Source organism: Siniperca chuatsi, linkage group LG3, assembly GCF_020085105.1.
Source record: "Siniperca chuatsi isolate FFG_IHB_CAS linkage group LG3, ASM2008510v1, whole genome shotgun sequence".
In the NCBI taxonomy this organism is placed as follows: domain Eukaryota; kingdom Metazoa; phylum Chordata; class Actinopteri; order Centrarchiformes; family Sinipercidae; genus Siniperca; species Siniperca chuatsi.
The window spans coordinates 11,490,245-11,511,702 of NC_058044.1; the positions used below are offsets into that span (position 1 = coordinate 11,490,245).

General features: G+C 38.2%; 1 protein-coding gene across 2 annotated transcripts; it reads left to right on the forward strand.

Annotated features, from left to right (window-relative positions):
• The first annotated feature begins 1,928 nt into the window (after positions 1–1,928).
• Positions 1,929–21,078, forward strand: si:dkey-27h10.2 (cell wall protein RBR3). Of its 2 annotated transcripts, none has more exons than XM_044190630.1 (10): positions 1,929–2,116; positions 2,606–2,845; positions 3,036–3,155; positions 4,204–4,227; positions 4,451–4,485; positions 5,095–5,191; positions 5,331–5,417; positions 9,484–9,714; positions 10,818–10,913; positions 19,786–21,078. In XM_044190630.1, the coding sequence occupies exons 1-9, from the start codon at positions 2,083–2,085 to the stop codon at positions 10,868–10,870; spliced, it is 921 nt and encodes a 306-aa protein (XP_044046565.1). In that variant the 5' UTR covers positions 1,929–2,082; the 3' UTR covers positions 10,871–10,913; positions 19,786–21,078. The 2 variants fall into 2 exon arrangements, with proteins under 2 accessions (XP_044046565.1, XP_044046564.1); XM_044190629.1 differs by having other exon boundaries at positions 1,930–2,116; positions 4,406–4,485.
• Positions 21,079–21,458: the final 380 nt, after the last annotated feature.

A 21,458-nucleotide genomic window follows, 5' to 3' on the forward strand; every position in this document is an offset into this window, starting at 1 on the left:
TCTGTTACTATTGTTTGATATGTTTAATATTTACCGATTAGATTATCCTTATGGAATCAAGTAAATTGAATTCAATTGAATTGGTAAAAAATTGCAAGTTCATAAGCATGTGGAAAAAATATGTAAATAAATGTTTTTTTCAATTCACTGTATCTTAATTCAAACTTTCAAGTCATCTCTCTCACACACATTTACTGTTGCTTCTCTGTTACTTGCTTGGCAAATGTGAATATACAGTATGAAAAGTTTTACAAGGCCAAGGGAGAAATAACAGTGAGAGGAGGTGGTGGTGTTGTGGGGGTGGGGGGTGGGGGGTAAAGAAAGAGAAAACAGGTTGTCAGTGTGGTTGAACAGCAAAATAGCATTTTCTCCCTCAGGCTCAGCCTCCACAGATGTTTCATTCAGGCCCCATGGCAGGGCCACTCTAAAAAGTGCTCCAGTCCCGACACAATTCAGCCCCTTTGTGCGCTGAAGGAGAGAAGCTCAGCCCACTGTTTACTGCTCGTCCACCCCCCATCCCCCCTTGTCTAACCCCCCTCCTCATGTTAGCAGGCGGAACAATTGGGGAGGGCCTTGCCCAGAGCTGGGGCGGTGTGGCAGGTCAACAGAATGGGCTGTGAATCCTGTGCCTCTGAATCCTCCGGGTGGGTGGTCCAGCTCTCTCCCCTCGCTGTGTCTCTCTCACACACATACACATAGAAACACACTCTCTCTTCTTCTCTCCTCTCCTCTCCTCTCCTCTCCTCTCCTCTCCTCTCCTCTCCTCTCCTCTCCTCTCCTCCTGGAAGCCAGGTGGGGGTCTTTCTTCAGGATTAGCAAACTCCCAGTTCCTCATCACTGCGAGCTAGTCCCGGACAGACCCGTTCAGGACAGTCAGCAGGAGGGGCCTGCGGTGGCCCACGTGGAGCCTGCCAGTGACTGGGTGGCAGTTAACACTAATCCTGCTGCTGATTACCACTGGCATGGGGAAATAAACAGTAATAAATTAACCTACAAGGCTGAGCACACATACACCCTTACAACAGCTCCACCACATAAGACATAAGAAGTAATGCTGACACACTTGTACATCAACACAGACACATTTATAAAAGAAAATAGTAACAAATACTTGTTGTGATTTCCCAGAGCCCAAGAAGATTCAAATGTGTTGTATTATTTGACCAACAGTCCAAAAACCAAAAATAGAGAAGCTGCAACCAGTGAAAGTTTGGCATTTTTGCTTGATAACTGACTATATATCATAATATTATAATATCTTCCTCAGCCACCACACCACAAAACATACCATAATGTCCTCTTTTGCCTCAACAATATTATTATTATTGATCTTTATAATAAAAACAACTGCAATACAACTTAAATGAATGATTCCTTTATTTTCTGAAGCTTAGTACTACTTAGTCCTACCTTCAGCAAGAAGGCAACGGTCTCATCCCAATCTGGCGTCTTTCCCCTTAGTCACAGCGACATCTAGTGAGCAGAAAAGAGTACTGACAACAATGGAAAAACTGCACCAAGTAACGTATTTTGCAACACTATCAGTTTCTCAAGAATGAGACACACAACTAATAATTATAACTTTACAATTTATTGTTTAGAGGAAACAAATTGAAAACATAAATTGACAAATCAAACACATCCCTTAAACACTAAGAGGTAAATATTTGATCAAATATTTGCTCTCACGTGTTATAGCTGACACAAATATGCCATATTTTTCACTAAATGAATTATCTTCAGATTTACAGTGAACCAAAATAGAAGAGTTTTGTCAGTAACAATACAAATCTGCTACCTCATATTGATCTGCAGCAAGAGGAGAGTCTGAAGCAATGAATGTTTCCTCTTTCTTAAACCATTTGAGCAACACTGTTCTCTGATGCATCCTACTGTGGTCAGAGGTGTTGATCCTCTTTTTGTTTCCTTTAGAGTCATGTAACGCTCTGAGGCATTCAGGAAGAAAAGCAACATATGACAGTATCACTTTCAGGCAGAGAGCTTTGATATTACATACTGTATATACAGTATATTAGAGTTTGTAGCTTTTCCTGCCTGCTGCTGCCATCAAACAAACTTACAATGTCATCGATCGGTCCTCTCTTCTTTTTCCTGGGTGAGGCTCTTTATTATTATACTATTGACATGCATCTGATTACACTGTATCAATCATTAATTTTATAACTAACAAAATGTTAAGCTTTGTTGTCAGTATAAAAGTTTTTTTAAACCCTGTACCTCAAATGCTCTGTCTGGGTTAAGTTAAGTAATGTAGATCATCAAGGGAAACAGGGCCACACCCTAACATTTAGTACTTATGTAGCTGGTTCCCTTTAAGGTTTACAGTTAACAGAACTACTGTAAGTTGTTTAGGTTGATGATTCAGTGCATGGGAAATTACTCTACAATAAAGTTTGTTTTTTGTGGTCAATTCTATATTGTATATATACACAGACAGAACAAAATGACAAACAAACACAAAACAGGAAAACAAAGTGAATCTGAACTTGATTATAACAAAAAAAGTTGCCAAAGTTTTATGCTTGAACTAATTTTTGTGTTCGTCTATTGGATCATTTTGAAAATGCCATATTCTTTCTTGCAGGTTTGGTTGTGGCTTCTGTCGCAGCAGATGAGACATCAACAGTCAGAGGGTTTTCCACAACAAAAATTAACAACCAAATCCTTGGCAATAATGGCGATACTTCCACCACTGTAGCACTCTCCACTACCAACTACAAAACCAACACCACCGCCAATATGACCAGCATCTCCAGTACCACCAGTAACATGAAAATCACCAAAACCAACAGCACCATCACACCCCCAACAACAAATCAAAATGGTAAGAGCTATTATCTGAACTATTTATTGCTGTATGTATGTACCCATAAGTGTTGGATTGCCCAAAAACAATTTTGTTTCTGATTTTGACCCTTATAGCTAGTCCATTCATCAACATGTCATCTTTGTTTTATGATTGTTCCTGTGTGTATCATTGTTTGTTTGTAGAATAACATGCTTCTCTGATTCAGGTGATAGCAGTTCTACAGATGACAAAGTCTCCCAACGTACAAGGACCCCAAAGTCTTTGACTAGTCCTTCTAAAAGCACAACACAGGCCACCACAACAAAAGACAACGTCAACAACAAACGTGAGTTGAGACTGCTGATGAATAAACTATATTCTACAATTTGGTGTTCCCTGATTAGCTTGAGGATTTGACAGTTTTACATTACCAAACATACTGTGCATATATACTCTATGTACAATTACAGTAAAACTCAAATCCATATGCCAGGTACATACAGCTGCATAGCCTGGAATTGGTACAAATGAAACAATTATATTTATCTTGAGCATAAACCACATTAATAGCTTTGTGCTCTGTAATAAGAACTATTTAGAGAAACACAGTTCCCACCACCTCCTGTATATTTTGTATATTTTCGTTTGTTAAATCAGAATGTTAAATCACAGAGAAAAACTGAACAAATGTTAATATCTGAGTTTAAATTGGATCCAGTGATGAATATTATTGATAATACCTTAAATTTGCATTAATCAATATTTTTAATGAACAGTGGATCAAAGGACTACGTACTATGACAGGTGTCATTCATAGTGACAAACCCACAGAGAATTATCATCAGACTTTGCAGTTCTTTAAATGATTTTCGGTTTTACAACTTTACTGCTGTGGCTCTCACCAACTTGTTTCAGCTGGCAGCGTTTTACAGTAAAAAAGCTCTGATAAACCCACTGTACACTTCAGAGTACTAAAGGTTAATAGACAAAGTTAGTGACTAGCAGGTGACCATAGTTGAGCATTTTGCAGCTAAAGAGTCAGGTATCTTGCTCAGGAGTTGGCAGAGACCAGAATTCATCAGGTGGATAGAAACACGACTCCAAATGAATGTGGATGTTGCTCTGTGTCTGATGAAAGCGTAAATAGGCAATTGTTTGCTAAGCCATATCAGGTTGTTTTGCTGCACCCAAATGGCCAAATAAAATATGTTGATGCAGTTTTGAACCAGTTGAATATGTAACTGATAACGGATTGAAGCCTCTAAGCAGCTTTCCCCTCTGATTGTATTATGAATAGAAGGTTACATTTGACTGCTCATTAGCAGGTTTATGCTGGCATCCTTACTTCAGATTAAATGGCATTGTTTGATGTCAACTTTTTCTCTTTCTTGCAGTCACATCAACAGGCAACAGCACTGGTGAGTGACACATACATGTGCTCTAGTACATGATATCACAATGTTTTTTGAGGTTGTAACTATACTGTATGTTTGGGAATCAACAGTACATTTATGGCGTTGTTTGGGGCCACATTGCATAGCCACAATGAGAAAATGTCTTCCTTTTTATAAACATGAACTGTATTACCTCCTTCAGGCATTATCATCCTAGTTGTGATCATCATCATAGCTCTTTTATTAGGAGTTGCCTGCTACGTCGCAAGGAGGAGAGAAAGGGTAAGAGTAGTCCTTTGCTTCCGCTACCAAACAAGGATCAGTTCGACATTTCGACAATATGCTTATCAGGTTTCTTTCTGAGAGTTAGCTGAGAAAACTGATTCCACTCTCATGTCTGTTTTCTAAATATGAAGCTACAGCCAGCAGCTGGTTAGCATAGCTTAGTTTAAAGAATGGAAACAGGGGGAAACAGCTTGCCTAAAGCCTACTAATTAACACACTATATCTTGTTTGCTTAATCCATACAAAAACTGAAGTTCAAGTTGTATTTTTACATGTAGTTACGTGCTGGACCATTTCTTGGCTTACTGCGCCTATGACATAACCGCGTAAAACCATGGCATTGCTGTTTTTACACTTGTTTTTTGTATGGATTAAACAAACAGACATAAAGTGTTAATCAGTGTTGGTAGACATATTTGTTCACCTTTGGACAGAGCCAGGCTAGCTGTTTTCCCCTGCTTCCAGTCTTTATGCTAAGCTAAGCTAACCAGCTGCTGGCAGTAGCTTCATATGTAGCACCCAGACATGAAAGTGGTCTCATTCCCTTAATGTTGTGGCATTAATATGTGTGTTTCTGTGTGTGTTCTGAATCCCCTCTTCCTACAGCGCTACTCTGTTGACTTCACTTCTAGACCGGATGAAACACACATCCCTCTCAGCACTATAGACCCTGATTTGCCTATTGATGCTGTATCTCAGAACGGTCAGTCCAACTTACATCAACAACAATGTTACAGAGAAGATGTCACATTAACAAAAAAGTCACCTTATAAATCCAAACAGACTGTGCTATTTTATTGTTGCAGATATATTATAAATCCTGATCCATGTACACTTTTCAGGTATGCAAACCTTTGAAAGTGCAGAAAATACTACAAACGAGCCACAAGAACCAGAGGCAAAACCTGAAGTACAGGAGGAACAGAAAGGTAAGAACAAACCTGTGACTGATCAGCATTATTTATTGTATTGCTGTATCAATGGAGCTATGAGAAACAGGACAGGACATTCGTTTTAGTTGAAGTAAATCGAGTTGTGAATTTAAAGGTGTTTTGTGGCTGATTGTGTACAATTTTCCTTCCTCTTTCTTAAGATCAGTTAAAGTGAATTAAAGGAAGTAAAGTTCGTGACAGCTCTCTACACTCTATTAACACAGAGATGCTGTGAGATAGTGTGAATGTCCTGTACAGAGTCCTGCGGGCATACAGAATATTTAACTATATATCTAGCAACTTCAAAGCTATAAAACTACAACATGTTAATGAATTGATTGTAAGCACAGTTGGATCAGTTAAGGACTTTCACAGAAAATTTTGAAATGTCTGTGACGGAAAGTGTACGCACAACTGACTTACGCTTCCTTACTTTGAGAAGAGACAAGCTGGAAATGTGGCCTGCAGTACTCATGTCTACCACTTGATGGAAATGGAAGCCAAGTTAACAAATTACAAGCTTAGTTTGCTGACACCTTAGTTTGTCAGTTTGCTGACACCTCCTATCTCCTACAGTGGTTGTTAAGCATGTTGTCATTTTGACATACAAAATAAGTGAGTGTTATTCTGTGTAATTCAAATTCTGATGAATGTCATACAAACATACTGAAGCCTCTGTGTCCATGTGCAGCAAGGGAAATCATAAGACAAAACGTTTTAAAGTCCAGATATTGGGTAACAAAGCCAAAATATTTGTGAATTCTAGAGGATTACTTCCTCTATACTTTATATATTTTATGCTGCATTTTTACCTAGACATTTGGTCCCATACAGTGCAATATGTTCATGCTAAAAAAGCATAATTGCTGATTCTTGTCTTGTTGTTTTGACATTTTCATTTGTCAGAGAATGAATGAAGTGTTCCTGTTTTACTCAAAGATGTCTTTGCAGGTTGAATTATAAAGATAAAAGGTGCGGTTCATGTCTGGGCCTGCCTCTCTGCCCTGGGCCACACTTTGTTTAAATGGACAGTGCTGATGGCCGCTTTGAAAAGCAGCTACCTTTCAAACGGTTCTCTTCCTCTCATGGGAAAGAAATAATGAAATTTGGTGGGTAGGTGGGCAGCCAGATTTCTAATTATGCACCTGGGTTTGTTACTGCTGTTTTGATTCAACTTGATGGCAAGAAGAATAATCTGATTTGGCTGATGGTGATTGTGATCCACAATTACAAAATCTCTGGGGCAAGAATTTCCAAGCTAATCTTCTACAGTACCTACTAGAAATATCTGTATGCAAGATAAGACTGAATATAAGCACAATTTTGTTTAACACAACAGCCACAATCACATCCATCCCATACCTTTGACCTCAAGGAAATGCTCACACAGTCTATCCTCGTCCTCATGAGCCCAATGGTAAAAAAAAAATATTTGGGTTGGTATACAGTTAATGTGACTGTAGTGTGATGAGCAGCTCTAACATAAAATAAATGTCTTTTTGTCACATTAAGAAGTTGTTTTTGGATCTGAAGTGGAAGCTGCTTGAATGTCTGTGACTTGTTTACGTCAGTGATGAGAAACATCTTTAAACCACAGAATAAGATAAGCTTAAAAAGAAGTGTTACAGGAAAACAAATAATTGTGCAAACTGATGACTAAAGTAACTTCAAGCAACACTGGGCAACTAGTATAACATAACTGGAAAATGTGACTATTAGTACCCAGAAACCTTGTAAGGTGATGCAAAACATATCAATGGTTAGTCAACTTTTGTCAGGAATGAGTGTTCATTCGTCACTTCTTGTGGGTTGAGTGCAAATACTTCTTCTTCTTTCTTTTCCTTTTTAAACCATGCAAAAGTCTCATTGGGATTAGAATCAATTTCAGTCAAGTCAAGAGTCAAAGTTAAGACATGTGGCCAAGAAGGCAACATAAAAATTGTTACAGCAATAAACACAGCCCACATAAACAGGCCAAGAAAACTGTCACACTGACACACAGCAGAACACACAGGATATTCATTAAATGCACACACAGGTATTGGGTTTTTATTGAAAATAATCCAAATAATTACCCAACAATAAAATGTCATGTGGGTAAAGAAAATACAGCAAATACATGGTATAGCCCTACTTTGTGATTTAGGGTGATGAGATTGGTTTTGAAAATCTGACCTAAAGTAGCTTTAAATTTTCAGATTTGATTTTATTACCTCTGTGTTATCTGCTTGAAATGGGATCCTATAAAGAACATCCAGCGTGACACATTTATAGTAAATTAATAATTAGAAATTTTGGGAAATTTATTCTCAAGAGTTAGATATGAGGATTGATACCACTCTCATGTTGTTAAAGGCCCTGCACACATACATAGGTGTTTTCAGTTATTCTGGCTGATGATTAGATGTGATATCTATGGGCTATGATAGGATTTACATGAGGTTCATGTACCAATAAGAATAATAAAGGTGTAAGCAGTCCCACAATAGCAGGTGCAACAAAGCTAACAGTAGAGTCAGGCAGATGTCGATCAAACACCTGGCCAATCACTGTGTGATGCAGTGTGACTGTTGGATTGTTAGTTTCGGAAAGGTGTGGGGGTAGGGGATTTCAGATGCTGTTTGAACCATCCGACAAGTACTTTGAGCTAAATGCTAATGCCACCATGCTAACATGCTCAAAATGGCAATGCTAACATCCTGATGTTAAGCAGGTGTAATGTTTACCTTGTTCACCATCTTGGTTTAGCGTGTTAGCATACTAACAGTGTAGTATTTAGTTAAGCACTAAACACAAACTACAGCTGAGGCTGATGGGAATGTCATTCGTTTTGCAGGCACTTTGGTCATAAACCAAAGTATTGGACAAATAGAAATTTTGACCTGATGATGGCGCTAGATGAAAAGACAGAGGATCACCAAAGTTATTAGGATACATCCTCTGGGCACCATGGATATCTGTACCAAATTTCAAGGCAATCCATCTGATAGTTGTTGAGATATTTTAGAGAGAGTTGCGTGGTGTAAGGATTTCTTGACTTCACAATGACTACAAGACTCTGGGTAGTCACTGCACGCAGCTGTTGTTTCCCAAGTGTTAATGTGGGAGCTTTAGAGGTGCTGGTAGGCAGGGTTTTTTTTTTTTACTTTAGAGAGAGCCAGGCTAGTAGTTTCCCCCTTGCTTCCAGTCTTTAAATAAGGTAACTGCCACCTGGCTTTATCTCAGTATGTAACGCACAGAGAGTGGTATTAATCTTATCATCTAACTCTTAGAAGTGAACAAATAAAAATATTTCCCAATATGTTTCTTTAAATATTGCATTTTAACCAATACCAACTACGGATCACATTTCCAGTCTCAGCATACTAAGTCTATACTATAGGACAATGCTAAGCTGACAGTCAGGTCAGAAGTCCACTTGTTATAAAGAGTCTAGTCATTCGCCATAAACCAGACAGACGTGATGATTCTCTAAAGACTGGAATGATCCCTGAGGAGCCATCTTACTCATGGTAAAATTACGTCTAGAACAACGGTCACCTTCCTCCCCCCTTCATCTCTGCTTTCCCTCCACCCAACCCTGGGTCAGATAATGATGGGGCCGCCCTACTTTCCCACAGCCTCCAACAGCTGCATGGCTGTGGCTCATTAGAAAATGGTCAGTAATCAGTCGCCTCATTACCAATGTGGTGGCCCCCTCAAAAGCCTCCGCTCAAAAGAAATCCCCTCTGACTGACAGAGAAGGCAAAACCACTTCAGGCTGAGTGAAAATATTGTAATTATGTAGGCGCTACAACCAAACATCAAATCTGCAATGTCATAGAAGTTTAAATGATAGAGAAATGTCTCAACAACATTACACCATTAATTTATTGCAACAGTTTAACTTCCTATTAAAATTACATGACATAAATGTTGGGTTTTTCCACTATATTCAAATGACTCAACCTGTGTGTTGTTTAATTTAATCCACATATTGTTTTCACTTATATGTGTCATGCTATAACTGGATTCAGAGAAGAAAAACAGTATTAATATGGTTTGCTTTTCTCATCCTTCACAGCTGATAAATCCAATCCCAGTACTGATTCTGCAGCTCCTGCGCCATCCCCAGACAGCTCTGAGAACAAACCCAAAGAGAACGTAGTTGAGCAGAGTACTCCTGCACCTGTGCAGCCGAGTGTGGAGGAGAAAACTGATGATGAAGGCGTCGACTCCAACAAGACCTCCGTGGAATCGCTGAAGGAGACAAATGAGAACAACAGCAACAATGCTGACGTCAGTCAGAAGAGAGGTTGGTATTTAAAGTTTGTCCGCTACAAATGGTCATTGTCATTCCTCGTACTATCTGTTAATTATTTCACAACCCTTTCATAGTCACACTGAGTTAACAGAATACACTCATCTACTGATTATACAATATGTCTTTATCCACTTAGAACTGAAAGAAGACAGCAGGATCCTATGCTACTACTGTATAGTTTGTTGAATTTACTGTAGTGCTGCATGGCGGTTATGTTGGCAGAATTACCAGAATAGTGACAGCTTCTTTGCTATGTTTATATCTCAGTTCTAACTTACTGCAACATGTCTCATTTCAACACATTTTCCGTTAATCGGGTGACAAAAAAAGAGAACTATGCAGTCATTCAGTGGACTTTCCTATGCAACATTAAAAGATAGGTTCAGTTTTTTTCCAAGTCTATCTTAATATATTGCTGACATGCTCATAATGGAGTTATTGGTCGCTGTGTCCTCTCCATACTAGCCGTAAAATGATTCCTTCCTAGTGGTGCTATGCTGTTAGAGATGGCGGTTAATATCCACAGTCATTGATCTGATCTCTGCAAACATGCACTCTAAAGATCAGCTGAAGCCAAAATTAGTCTTTTTAGTACAATACTCCCACCTTGTGCTTCACCAGACAATCATTTCTTGCTGATTTGCAGTAGAGGGATAGTAACACAAAGATGCAATTTCATACTAAAAAGACTGAAGCCCTGGAAGATAGCCACTTGACTGGGTTTTAACTCTGACTGCTGAAGTCTCAAATTAGCTTTAGATAAACCATATAATGTATTTTTGGAAAGAAAGAGGACCCACATCTCTTACACTAGAGTCTTGTACCAGGAAGGGATTGGGTCACTTCACAGGAGAAACAATAACAGTGATCAATAATTCTTTCAATGTACAAATCTCATATGCATGTATATCAGTATTGTATTAAGAAAAATAAAAATGAAAAATTCTGAACCTATTTTACTTGTAATCCTACTAATATTTTCATATAATGAAAGATCTAGTTAATAGAAGTGCCGCTGGCAGAAAATGGAGAAGTAATTGCCTTGCAGATTTTTTTATTCGAATGACTCATTGACTCTTATGTCTTTTAAACAGATTTAAAGTCGAGCGACTTCTTCTGGGATATTCCTCTCAATTGGCCGGTGTGAAACATATTGCCTTTCTGCCCCTGTGCTGTTCTTCAGGAACTCGGTAAGACAGACACCCTCGCTGCAGCTGCTTCACTGCTCAGCCAGCTTAGGTGTTAGTAAAGGGAAAACCCCCACCCTGAACTGCAGGTCAACAGGCCGCGCGTACAACCACTGGGTGTGCTGTGTTGCAGCTTCCCGTTCTGAATAAAGATATTAAAAATAGAGGAGTCATAACCATTAAATCTAAAATTATAAAATGAGCTTGTCCCCAAAATTGTAAATCATACTGACAGTCTGACATCCAGTAGTTTATAAATACACACTGGATGAAGCATCTAAAACAGAGGCTCTGTGCCTGCTGAAAAAGTCAGTATCACAACATACAGTATATGATTCTTTCAAACTTTTGATTGGTCTTCTGATTGATTGTTTTTAATAGATTGTTGTGTGTTAAGTAACTATAGCTCTGTGGACAAAATAATATTATGTCAAGGTCCACTTATTAGCTTTTTCCTGAACCATTAACTGCATCTTATATACAGTACTCTATCATCAACAACTGAGCAAACTCAATCCATTGATGAAGACCTAGTAAGCTAGAAAGATAGTTAAGTGGACTCTGAGTTCAGATTTTTTATCAAATAACTATCCATATTCCAGAGTCAAAAATGAATCTTCCTGCTCATCTATAGGTCTATATGCTCTAAATAATTATGAAAAAAAGTTGCTCCTTTACTTTATTAATGTTTTCTACCAAATCACTCTATTTCTGGTAACTTTAAACCATACTTGGCTTCATTCCTTCTTCCCTCCGGTTCCTCTTGCACTATCATCCACTGATGGATGAGATTCTTCCCACACGAGTACTAACATGGGCCCTCTCAGTCTAATCATCATGTGCTCCAGGATGTAAGGCCCACATCTGCACCTGCACTCCCTCTGTCTTCCTATCTGCTCAGAAACACTCAGGGCCGAAGCCTGAGGCCCGAGGTATTCACACTGATCTTAACAGCTGATGATAACCTCACATCTGAGAAGCTAACCGCTCAGATGCTTGGTGTTAGCAGTCACGGATCATCTCCATTCTAACAAAAACACCCGCTTTAGAAATCCCAAGCATTTCCATTTCAGAAAAAGGCACTCGGTTCTTCTTCTATATCTCAAGATAACTAAAAATGAAGACCTCAAGGATAGCTATGAAATTTGATGAAATCTATCCTGAAACTGAAGTAGCTAAATGGAATTCAGCCATCATTCAATTGATTATTCACACCTGTGCTTTTAAAGGTCTACTCTATTTAATGTGTGTGGTGAGATGAAACTAAAGAAATTGCAACATCAAACTCAAAAATATAGATCTACTAGTATTAGCTAGTAATAATTTATGTTATAGTTCTACATGTGAATAGGCTCTAACCATCTCATCTGTTTTTTGTATTGGTCAGTTTGATGCAGAACTCTTTTGGGTGTCTCCAATCCTGAGAGCTCCAACGTGTTTTGCTGGCAGTACCATACGTTTTAAAATCAGCATTATTATTTTAGGACTTAAAGTAGGTAAACAGCACATCTTTGCTTTATTAACATTTAACCAAAACCAGGATCTTTACCGAACCCTTACCAAAGTGCTTTTGTTGTGTAAACCTCACCACACACAGAAGGAAATGAACCTAATTTATACACCCACCATCCACCCCAACCACCTTCCTTTGTCTACTGTGCAGTACAGAAATGCAGCACTCAAAAAAACCTTGCCTGTGAACATTATCCAGGCAGCAACTATGGGGCAAAAACAGAACTACATAAATATAATTTCTAGGAGACGGACTTGTAAGTTATTCTTACAATTGTTACCTTGAATACATTTTTTTAAATGAATGACATCTAAACTAGTCGCATTTTTGTCTGATGGTCTGATCACAAAACACGATCCAAGGTTATGGAAAGCAATAACTTGTTTACCTTTGTCTCAGTGATTTGTGGTCTCTAATAATACCTGTACCTGACAACATGTGACATAATAGTTGTGCAAAACCTGCTGAGAAGCTGTCAAACATGTTATCCACATGGTTTCAATTCATTATACAAAACAACTGGAACTGAAGATGGACTGGAAGATGTGTGAACACTCCCTGTATTCTAAGACTCAAATGTATACACCTTTCTCTTTAAACCCTCATCTGAGTAAATTGTCTTCTGTGAAAAGGCACAATTAGTTTCACTGGAAGTTCATTAGAAACACTTGAAGAACATCTTTTTTGTCCAAAAAGTTGAAAACCTGTTGTTCTTTGATTGATTTTAGATTGAGATTAATTCGTCTGTCGTCTGGAGGTGATAATTAAACTCAAGACATAGACAACTAAATCATGTCTCGAGTACACTGTGAGAAAATGTGAGAAATGTTGTGGCTCACAATTTAGAAAAAAGACAAGAGAAAAGGAAAAAGTGAACTCTTCACTCATTCCCACCTGGTCTGGGAAGCGATGAGCAAGCTGGAAACTGAAGTTGAAAGGCAGCTCACCATTCTGCAGTCGTGGATAATGGATATGAGCTGACAGGTCATAAACTAAACCTGCATAATTAGACCTGGGACTTCACTGTGTTATTTCCCAGTGAGAGCTGGGCTTTCATGTTTAATGGCTAATGTTGGAGGAAACTGTCTGTACAGCCTGGGATGAATATTTCACAGCAAGGAGGAGGCAAGTGTAAGAGAGTGACAGTGCTGCTGGTTCAGTTCTATATGTTCTTTTCAATGCTCAGGATAAACAAAGACTTAAGAGTTTAAAATATGAACTGACTCATTTTACTTTTTAGCTATTTGTCTCCTTTTCCTGCTTCCCAGTAACAGCAAAAGTCATAATTTCCTTGGGCGATATTTCAGGTGTAAACACAGATTTATGGTTGGCAGGATGACAATGCAGCATGTGGTGGATGCAGGATCTTTATCTCAGTAATAACAGTGAAGGGAAGCTTCCTGCTTGTGAGGTTTGATGTGGTTCAGATCGGCAGGTTGGCCATTACACCTGGACAGCTTTACAGGAGGGAGGGACTGTCGGAAAACACAGACTGACACTCCCTTCACACTACGAGAAGAACAGCTGGCGGAGGCTGGTTCTGCCCCTTCCTCTCTTTACTTCCTACCACAAACCATCAAGTTTTGGTCAAGAAATAGAAAACTAAAACTTGCAATTGCAAAGTTGTGAACATAGCTATTAGACTTGCATCGTTATGTAGTGTATGCTGTACATGCAGTTTTGAGTATGATGTTTGGTGATTTTCTAATCATGTTCTAACATAAACTTAAGGATTTTACAGTAACTTTCTCAAAACCCCAAATGCACAGTACCTAGTGTGAAAACAATAATTGTGTAACTACTAGTTTCATATAGCAAGAAATAAAAGCATCACCACGTAGACATGTGGTTCATTCTCGTCAGTGTTTTGGGATATACAGCAATACTCAGACACACCCTCATCCTGGCAAACACACACCAGCAGGCTTTCATAAAAAGATGCGTTTGGTTTATCAGTGTCAAACGACAAAGCTTTGTAAAAGGATATACAACAGGGCTGAAGCATTAGTGTCAGTGCAGACTATTCAACTCCTTTTACAGGCTTTTTGTGAAGGGTCTTTTTCTAATGACCATACATTTTTTCTTTAGAACGCCTAAATATGGCAACAATGTTAAATCCATATTCAGGTTACTTAAAGGCTTTCAATTCATTCAATACAAATTCCATCATAGCCAATCATTCTATCAAGCATATCTGTATTTTAGCAAAACAAAAAGTAAAGCATTTGTGAGGAATTCCTTGGTGTCAACAGAGCAGTAGGAAGTGGAAAAGGTGAACAGAGGCCATTATTACCATTACCACAGTTACGGGAAAAAGTATAAAGAAAATTAGAAATCAGTACAAGAGAATTTTCATGTGCTAGCTTCTACTGAAAAAGCTCTTAAAGAAGTAGTTCGACATTTTGGGAAATATAATTATTTGCGTTCTTGCTGAGAGTTGGATAAGATGATCGATACTACTCTCATATTTGTATCTGGGAAATATAAAGCTGAAGCCAGCAGCCAGTTAGCTTAGCATAAAGACTGGCAAAAGTTGCAGTTTTACGGAGGGTTATGTACTGGACGATTGTTGCTTATTTAGTCATTTAGTCAATATTTAATGTTTTGGATAAATGCTTAATATTTGTAACCAAGTTTATAGGGGCTTTAAAGGAAATGAGGTTGTACTTCCCAATGTCCCTGAAAATCTTTAGCAGAAACAGAGCTGTTGGTATTGTAAGTTGCGCATTCTGTGGCAAAGGTCGAGTTGAATGGGTCAGTTTCACTTGTTAAAGCTCCAAAGTATAAGTAAAAAATGTTTACTAGTCATTCCAGACATATAAGTGACCGTTATTGGACAAAATAAATCTGTCAGTGGTGTTTGGCCTTTGACTTGTGATTATGCCATTCACTTTAACGCCCTGTCAGCATGGTAAAAACTGCACCAAACAAAATGGGACGAGGAAACAAGCTGATTGTTTTCCAAACAATTTTGGTGAGTTTGTTTTGAAAGTGAGCCCCTTGTGAGGTCATGGTGTGCTTTTGTAAAAAGAAAAAAGGCTCAGACAATGACAAATGAGGTCAACCATAATTTTCTTTAAACTGAAACCAATGCAGAACTTTTCAGCGTGACATCATTACACATGTACACCTGATTGATACCTTACTTTGTGTCTGTATGCACACTGTATGTTAATCTCACAGGTTAACTTCCTACAGGAAGAGGTTTCATGCCTCTTTATCAAAACCAAATGGTGTGTCCTGCTTCGGTTCCTTGATCTGCAGAGGCTTCTGGGTTGAAGTCCTTTCCAAAGGTCATAGGTCAGACCATCCTAATTAAAGGGTACACAGTGACTGCAGGAGAATAATGTGCCCTCAATGTCAGAGTCAACTGGCTCACATTCTTTGCCTGTCATTGAGCAAGTCTCTGCAGAATTGGATGTGCAGCGGCTGCTGTGATGTGTAGCCCAAACCAGAAAACATTTCAACAAAGGCCACTGCACATGACAGAACCTATAAAAAATGAAAAAAATATTTGCGAGAAACATAGAGGGAGACATGAAAAATTGTTTACTGGCTGGCCTAACTGTCGCCTTAAAGTACAGTTACTTTCTCCATCATTCATCCGAATTTAATTATTTCATATTCAAGTCTGCAATTTTTAATTCTGAATTCAAGTTGATTGCTATCTTGCTGCAGGAAACAAACAAGTCAGGTGTTTAGAAGCAAGGTAAAAGTGAGTGGTCTCTTAAACTCTCGCTTTTACTTTCCCTGATGCTTCAACCTAAATCCTTTTATTTTAAGAGATATCAAAGTATGCTAGGCCTTGACCTTCACTATTTACACCTTAGATGTTTTACAACAAGTGTGTCACATTTTCTAGCTTCTTCCTTTGTACTTCAGTTCATACTTTGGCAGGTGGCCCACAAAACATTTGCAGGGCTTAATTTAGTAGTGCATGTTCACTTCTTCACACCATGCTGCACGTCTCTCAAAAAAAGAAAAGGAGGGAGGTGGTGGTTAGTGAAAACACTTTGTAGAGAATATAGAAATAGAGTTAGCACTGCAGTCACATGATGTGGAGTCACAGTGGGTTAGTTGTGAACAATCACAGCCTTGACATGTTGTGATCTATTGACCATGTTTCCTCTACTCTGCCTAGTCACTAGTGCTTTTGTCTTTTTTTGCAACTCACCTTGCAAAGAGGAAACAGCTGTCTACCTTTTGTGTTGAAGTAATGACAACTTACTGTAGTTTAGCAGTCTGTCATGACCATCACTGCACAGGCTTCTTAAGCCTTGTTTATGTTGCTGATTCCCTGGGGACAGGATAACTGAACATTTTGTTGCAGAAAATGAAGAACTCACATATCTCCTGTTCTGACTTTACCCAAAAATGTGTGTGTACAGGATTGTAATCTCCATAGTTATAGGTTAATTTGAATAAATAAATCAGCTTGTAATCTTGGATGTGCATTAACAATCTCTGAGCAAGCGAAGATATTTGTCATGATTACATTTCTAGAATTCATAAATCACATAAACCACCGTAAAAGTAAACAGCCATGCTAGTGGGTGGGACAGCAGTCTTTTGGGCTAAATGCTAGCATACTCACAATGTTGAAACATATTCAGACATGCTGGTAATGTTTTCTAGGTTCATTAACTTACTTTACTGTGTTAGCAAGCTAACATTTGCTAGTTGGCACTAAACACAAAGTGCAGCTGAGGCTGATGGAAATGTCATTAGTTTTGCAGGTATTTGTTCATGAATTAAAATTTTGATTAATCGCCTGGGATCATGAATGTCTGAGCAAAATTTTGCACCAATCCATCTAGTAGATGTCAAGCTATTTCACTGAGTATGGGAAAACTCTGACCTGTTGGTGGCGCTATTGAAAATCAGATAACCAAAGTCACTAGAATTTACCTATAGGGACCTTGAATATCTGCACCAAATCTGATCGCAATACATCTCATAGTTGTCAAGATATTTCTCTGGACCAAAGTGGTGGACCGACCAACTGATTGACCGACCAACATTTCCATCCCTAGAGCCAGGCGTGGCAAAAAAGTTAGTTTGTTCTAAAAGATGAGCATAGCATGAAATGCAACTGCTTTCATGTCCACGTGCCCAGATCCCAATGTAGCTGACTCTTTCAATGACCTGCGACTCCCCCACAATGCAAACCCCATGAGGTCTGCAGTTGTAGGGACAGTTTCCTCCCCTCTTGTCCTCTCCAGGCTGGTTTAAACATTCCTGGCCTGGCTTTGTGCAGTTGGCAGGTCTGCTGTGATCAGGAGGCCCGCTGACAGACGGATGTTCATTCTCCTGCCGGTATCGCCTCCGGCATCGGCTCCACATTCCTCAGGCAGTGTCAACCATGGCTTTAATACACCTTTGTATCTCATCATTCACACACAGTTTAAAGTGAGCTCAGGTGGAATCTCAGATGATGCTGAATGAAAGTTCCTAAAAATGTTAAACCTTTTAGTTTCCTTTCTTGTGATGCGAATTGATGTGTGGACATATTTGAAGTTGAAACATTCAAAGAATTGTTATGAAATCTGCATGTCAAGCCCTGATGAATATATATTCCACACTCTATTAGAACACCAGACAGACATTGAGTACAAGGTAACAGGTGGCACTGTATGAGAATAACCCAATGCTGTTACTTTAAGTTTGATTGGGAAGATTATTCACTTCACAATTATTTTAATAAGTTTTTTTGCATCTCTACAGACACACCAGAAAGTGGTACAGTGAAATTTATCAGCGCATCTTCATAAAATATGTGGCTCTGTGACATAATGACGTAATGTCAAGATGTCTTGCTATTGTTCAATGGTGCAACAGTACAGTTGAACTTGACGCAAAAAATTCACACAGATTTTCTTTGTTCCTGCGAGTGAATCCCATGATTGCTGTAACTTTATTAGAATTAATTTATTCTAAATGGTGGTGTGACTGGGCAACCCTGACCTTAACCTTAACCTAAATTTAACCTGATCATATTTATAACCCTAATCCAAACCTGTTACAATCCAGTTGTAATTCTGAAATGAACGCTAAATCAGACACAAGTATCGAAATATATTTTACACTATTGTGAGTACCATCGTAAGCTCAGACACAATACATTCACTTTCTATAAGAACAATATTATATTTCTACATTACTTGAATATTTCTAGGATTTAGTTTCTTACATGTTTACATATTTCCATGGAATTGTTTGAACTAATATTCAGATTATTTACAGCTGTGCCATGAATCTTCATCTGCTGTGAACAACATCCCTCTGCATTGTAGTTCAGGAAACTTAACCTTGGAGTAATCAATCCTTCAGTTCTGATGCATTTTATCTCTCCAGTTGTTCCGACTTCTGTTTCTGTGCACGCCCCTTGTTGTGTCAGTAGCCCCAATAAAGACATTAATCACTTTACAAAATACATACAAGTTCAGTTCAGTGACACATTATGTAAAGTTCAGCTGTTGATTTGTGTCCTATTACAATATCAGTGAAATTAAGATTTTAATTTCTTCTTGATTGCTTCAAAAGCCAAATTAAGTGGAAGACAGAACAAAAGAACTTACTTAACCTTAAAAAACAGTTTTCACATAGTGTCATTGTTTTACCTAAAGTGCATTTGTGGGTGACTGAAAAAAATGAACATCTTTGCATAGGATTCAGTTGAGCATTTTCTTCAAAACTACTAAATCCCCCTTGGAATGCCCAATCTTTCAGCAGCCAGGTTTCACTATAGTGACTAACTGGTCTCCACAGATCCCTATCTACCCCAGTGGCTCAACTTAGAATAGCTGTATAGACTAAGATCAATGTGAAGTCTTACCTGCAACCTGAGCCTCAGTGGTCACATTACTCGTCTAAAACCAAACTCCTTTATATTGGATGCAGTTCAGATTAACTCAAGTAAAATTTGAGATTGTGGGGTTTGTGAGAACAAAATAACACTTTGAAATAAATGACTGGGTTTGAATGATTGTCAAAGTGCAATAAACCTAAAGTTGAAAGTATCAGCAGTTCTCTTAAGTGAAGTCTATAAAGAGTCAAAAGAGCAACAAAAGATGAACTCTCCCTGTCCTGTTGTCACATCACCATTGGGGACTACACTGTTTTTTGCAGACTCTTAATGGTTAAGGGTAAATCACAGCAATAGATTTGGAGTAGGATTATGTCAGTTATCCTTTCCCTCAAACAGATGTTTCTCCATGGAGGTCAAAGTTCATGGCAAAGGACACATAAACTTGGCCAAAGCAGAAGTTACAAGTAGAAAAAGCAGGTGATTGCAAGACATGTGGGACTGTGGGGCAGGATACATTGTTTTCATTGTTCTGTGCCTTTTTTTTCTCTTTTCAGATTGAAGAAAGACATACAAACTCAAGTGACCGCAGCGGAAAAGGACACTTCTGTTCATTCTTTGTGAGAAATCTAGTTGGCTGTTGCTTCCTTGTTGGAAACAAAAGAAACAGCAGCTTTTAAGTTTTTAAGTTAAACATCAGCTCAGCTTTTTAAGTATTTTCCTGATAACTGAATTTGTGTGCTTTACAAACAGTTACAATTTACTGGATTTATTGGCTAAATATTAGTATTAATATTTTTTGTACAATGGTAACACTTTATTTAAAGCCCCCCCCCATTTTGCATTTATAAGCAGTATATAAACATATAATACATTATTTATAACACAGTTGTATTTTGCAACCACTTGAATACTGCTCACCTCACCCTCCCCTTCCAAGCGTGTAGGAGAAACTACGGTGGCTGCGAAACTCGCAAAAAACATGAATGGCCCAATCTAGAGCCAGTGTTTGGTTTGTCTGTTCTGGGCTACTGTAGAAACATGGCGGTGCAACATGGCGACCTCCGTGGAAGGGGACCCGCTCCCTATGTAGATAAAAACAGCTTATTCTAAGGTAACGAAAACGCAACAATTCTTATTTTCCAGTGATTTTACACTAATTAAAACATACTTATATATATTATATTTAATTCCTACCAAAACAAAGAACAGAGAAGCTCTATTGAAAACACACAAGGGGGGGTGATGTCATACTCTGCTCAGGACGTCATTACGCCACTATATCTTTACATAGCAAGTAGTTGTTTGGTGCTATATTAATGTTCAAATTCTTGTATACAGAACCTTTAAAGTGTTACCGGTACAACTTTTTAAAACATTTTATGTATATGTAATGCACATTGATCAACAACGCTGTAAATGTGCAAGTGTTAGCCTAAAGGCTAATTTTCAACTGTTGTCCCTTGCACTGATGTTAAATTATCCATTAGCATTGTATATTCACTGCCAACTCCCCAACCTGGCATCTGAAAACTGCTCTTTACACATTCTTTATACTATATCACAAAATATTACAGATTTCTTCCATGTTTTTTGATACATGCAGTATTTTTGGTACACATTTATAAAATACAATAAGAATAATATATAAATAAACAAGACTATATAGGTTTATCAAATTTGAATCAGTCTTCTTTTATCAATTTAGGATGCAATGATATTTTTGTAGATGCTGCATTTTGCTTTTCCATGCCGTTCCCATGCAGTAGTATTAAAGTTTCCGTTTTGCTGAAAAATTGCTATGATGTGAATGTCATTTGAATGTATTAAAGATAAGTATTCTAACTTTGTCCCATGTATTTTTGGTATTATTTACCATTAGAAGGCAGTTATTTAAAGTTTGTATAGTGGTCTTGATCAATCTTGGCCTCAGCGCTAAATAAATTCCCAAAATGTAACGCGCGTTAATGATAAGAGTGACACCAAAAGCAATGACTGTTAGGAGTGAAACAAGCTGGACAGAATGAAAGTAAAGACAGGGAAAGTTATCAGTCATGTTTTTTTCACCAAATATTTCATGTCATACTTTTTGCTTAAAAACCAAAATAAGCTTATAAACATCATATAACACCACTTAACCTTCAAAAATGTATATAGTTCTTTAACCACAAAATTTATTCACAAGCTTCTGAAGTATATAAACAGTACTGGCACCCACTGAAATATTGAC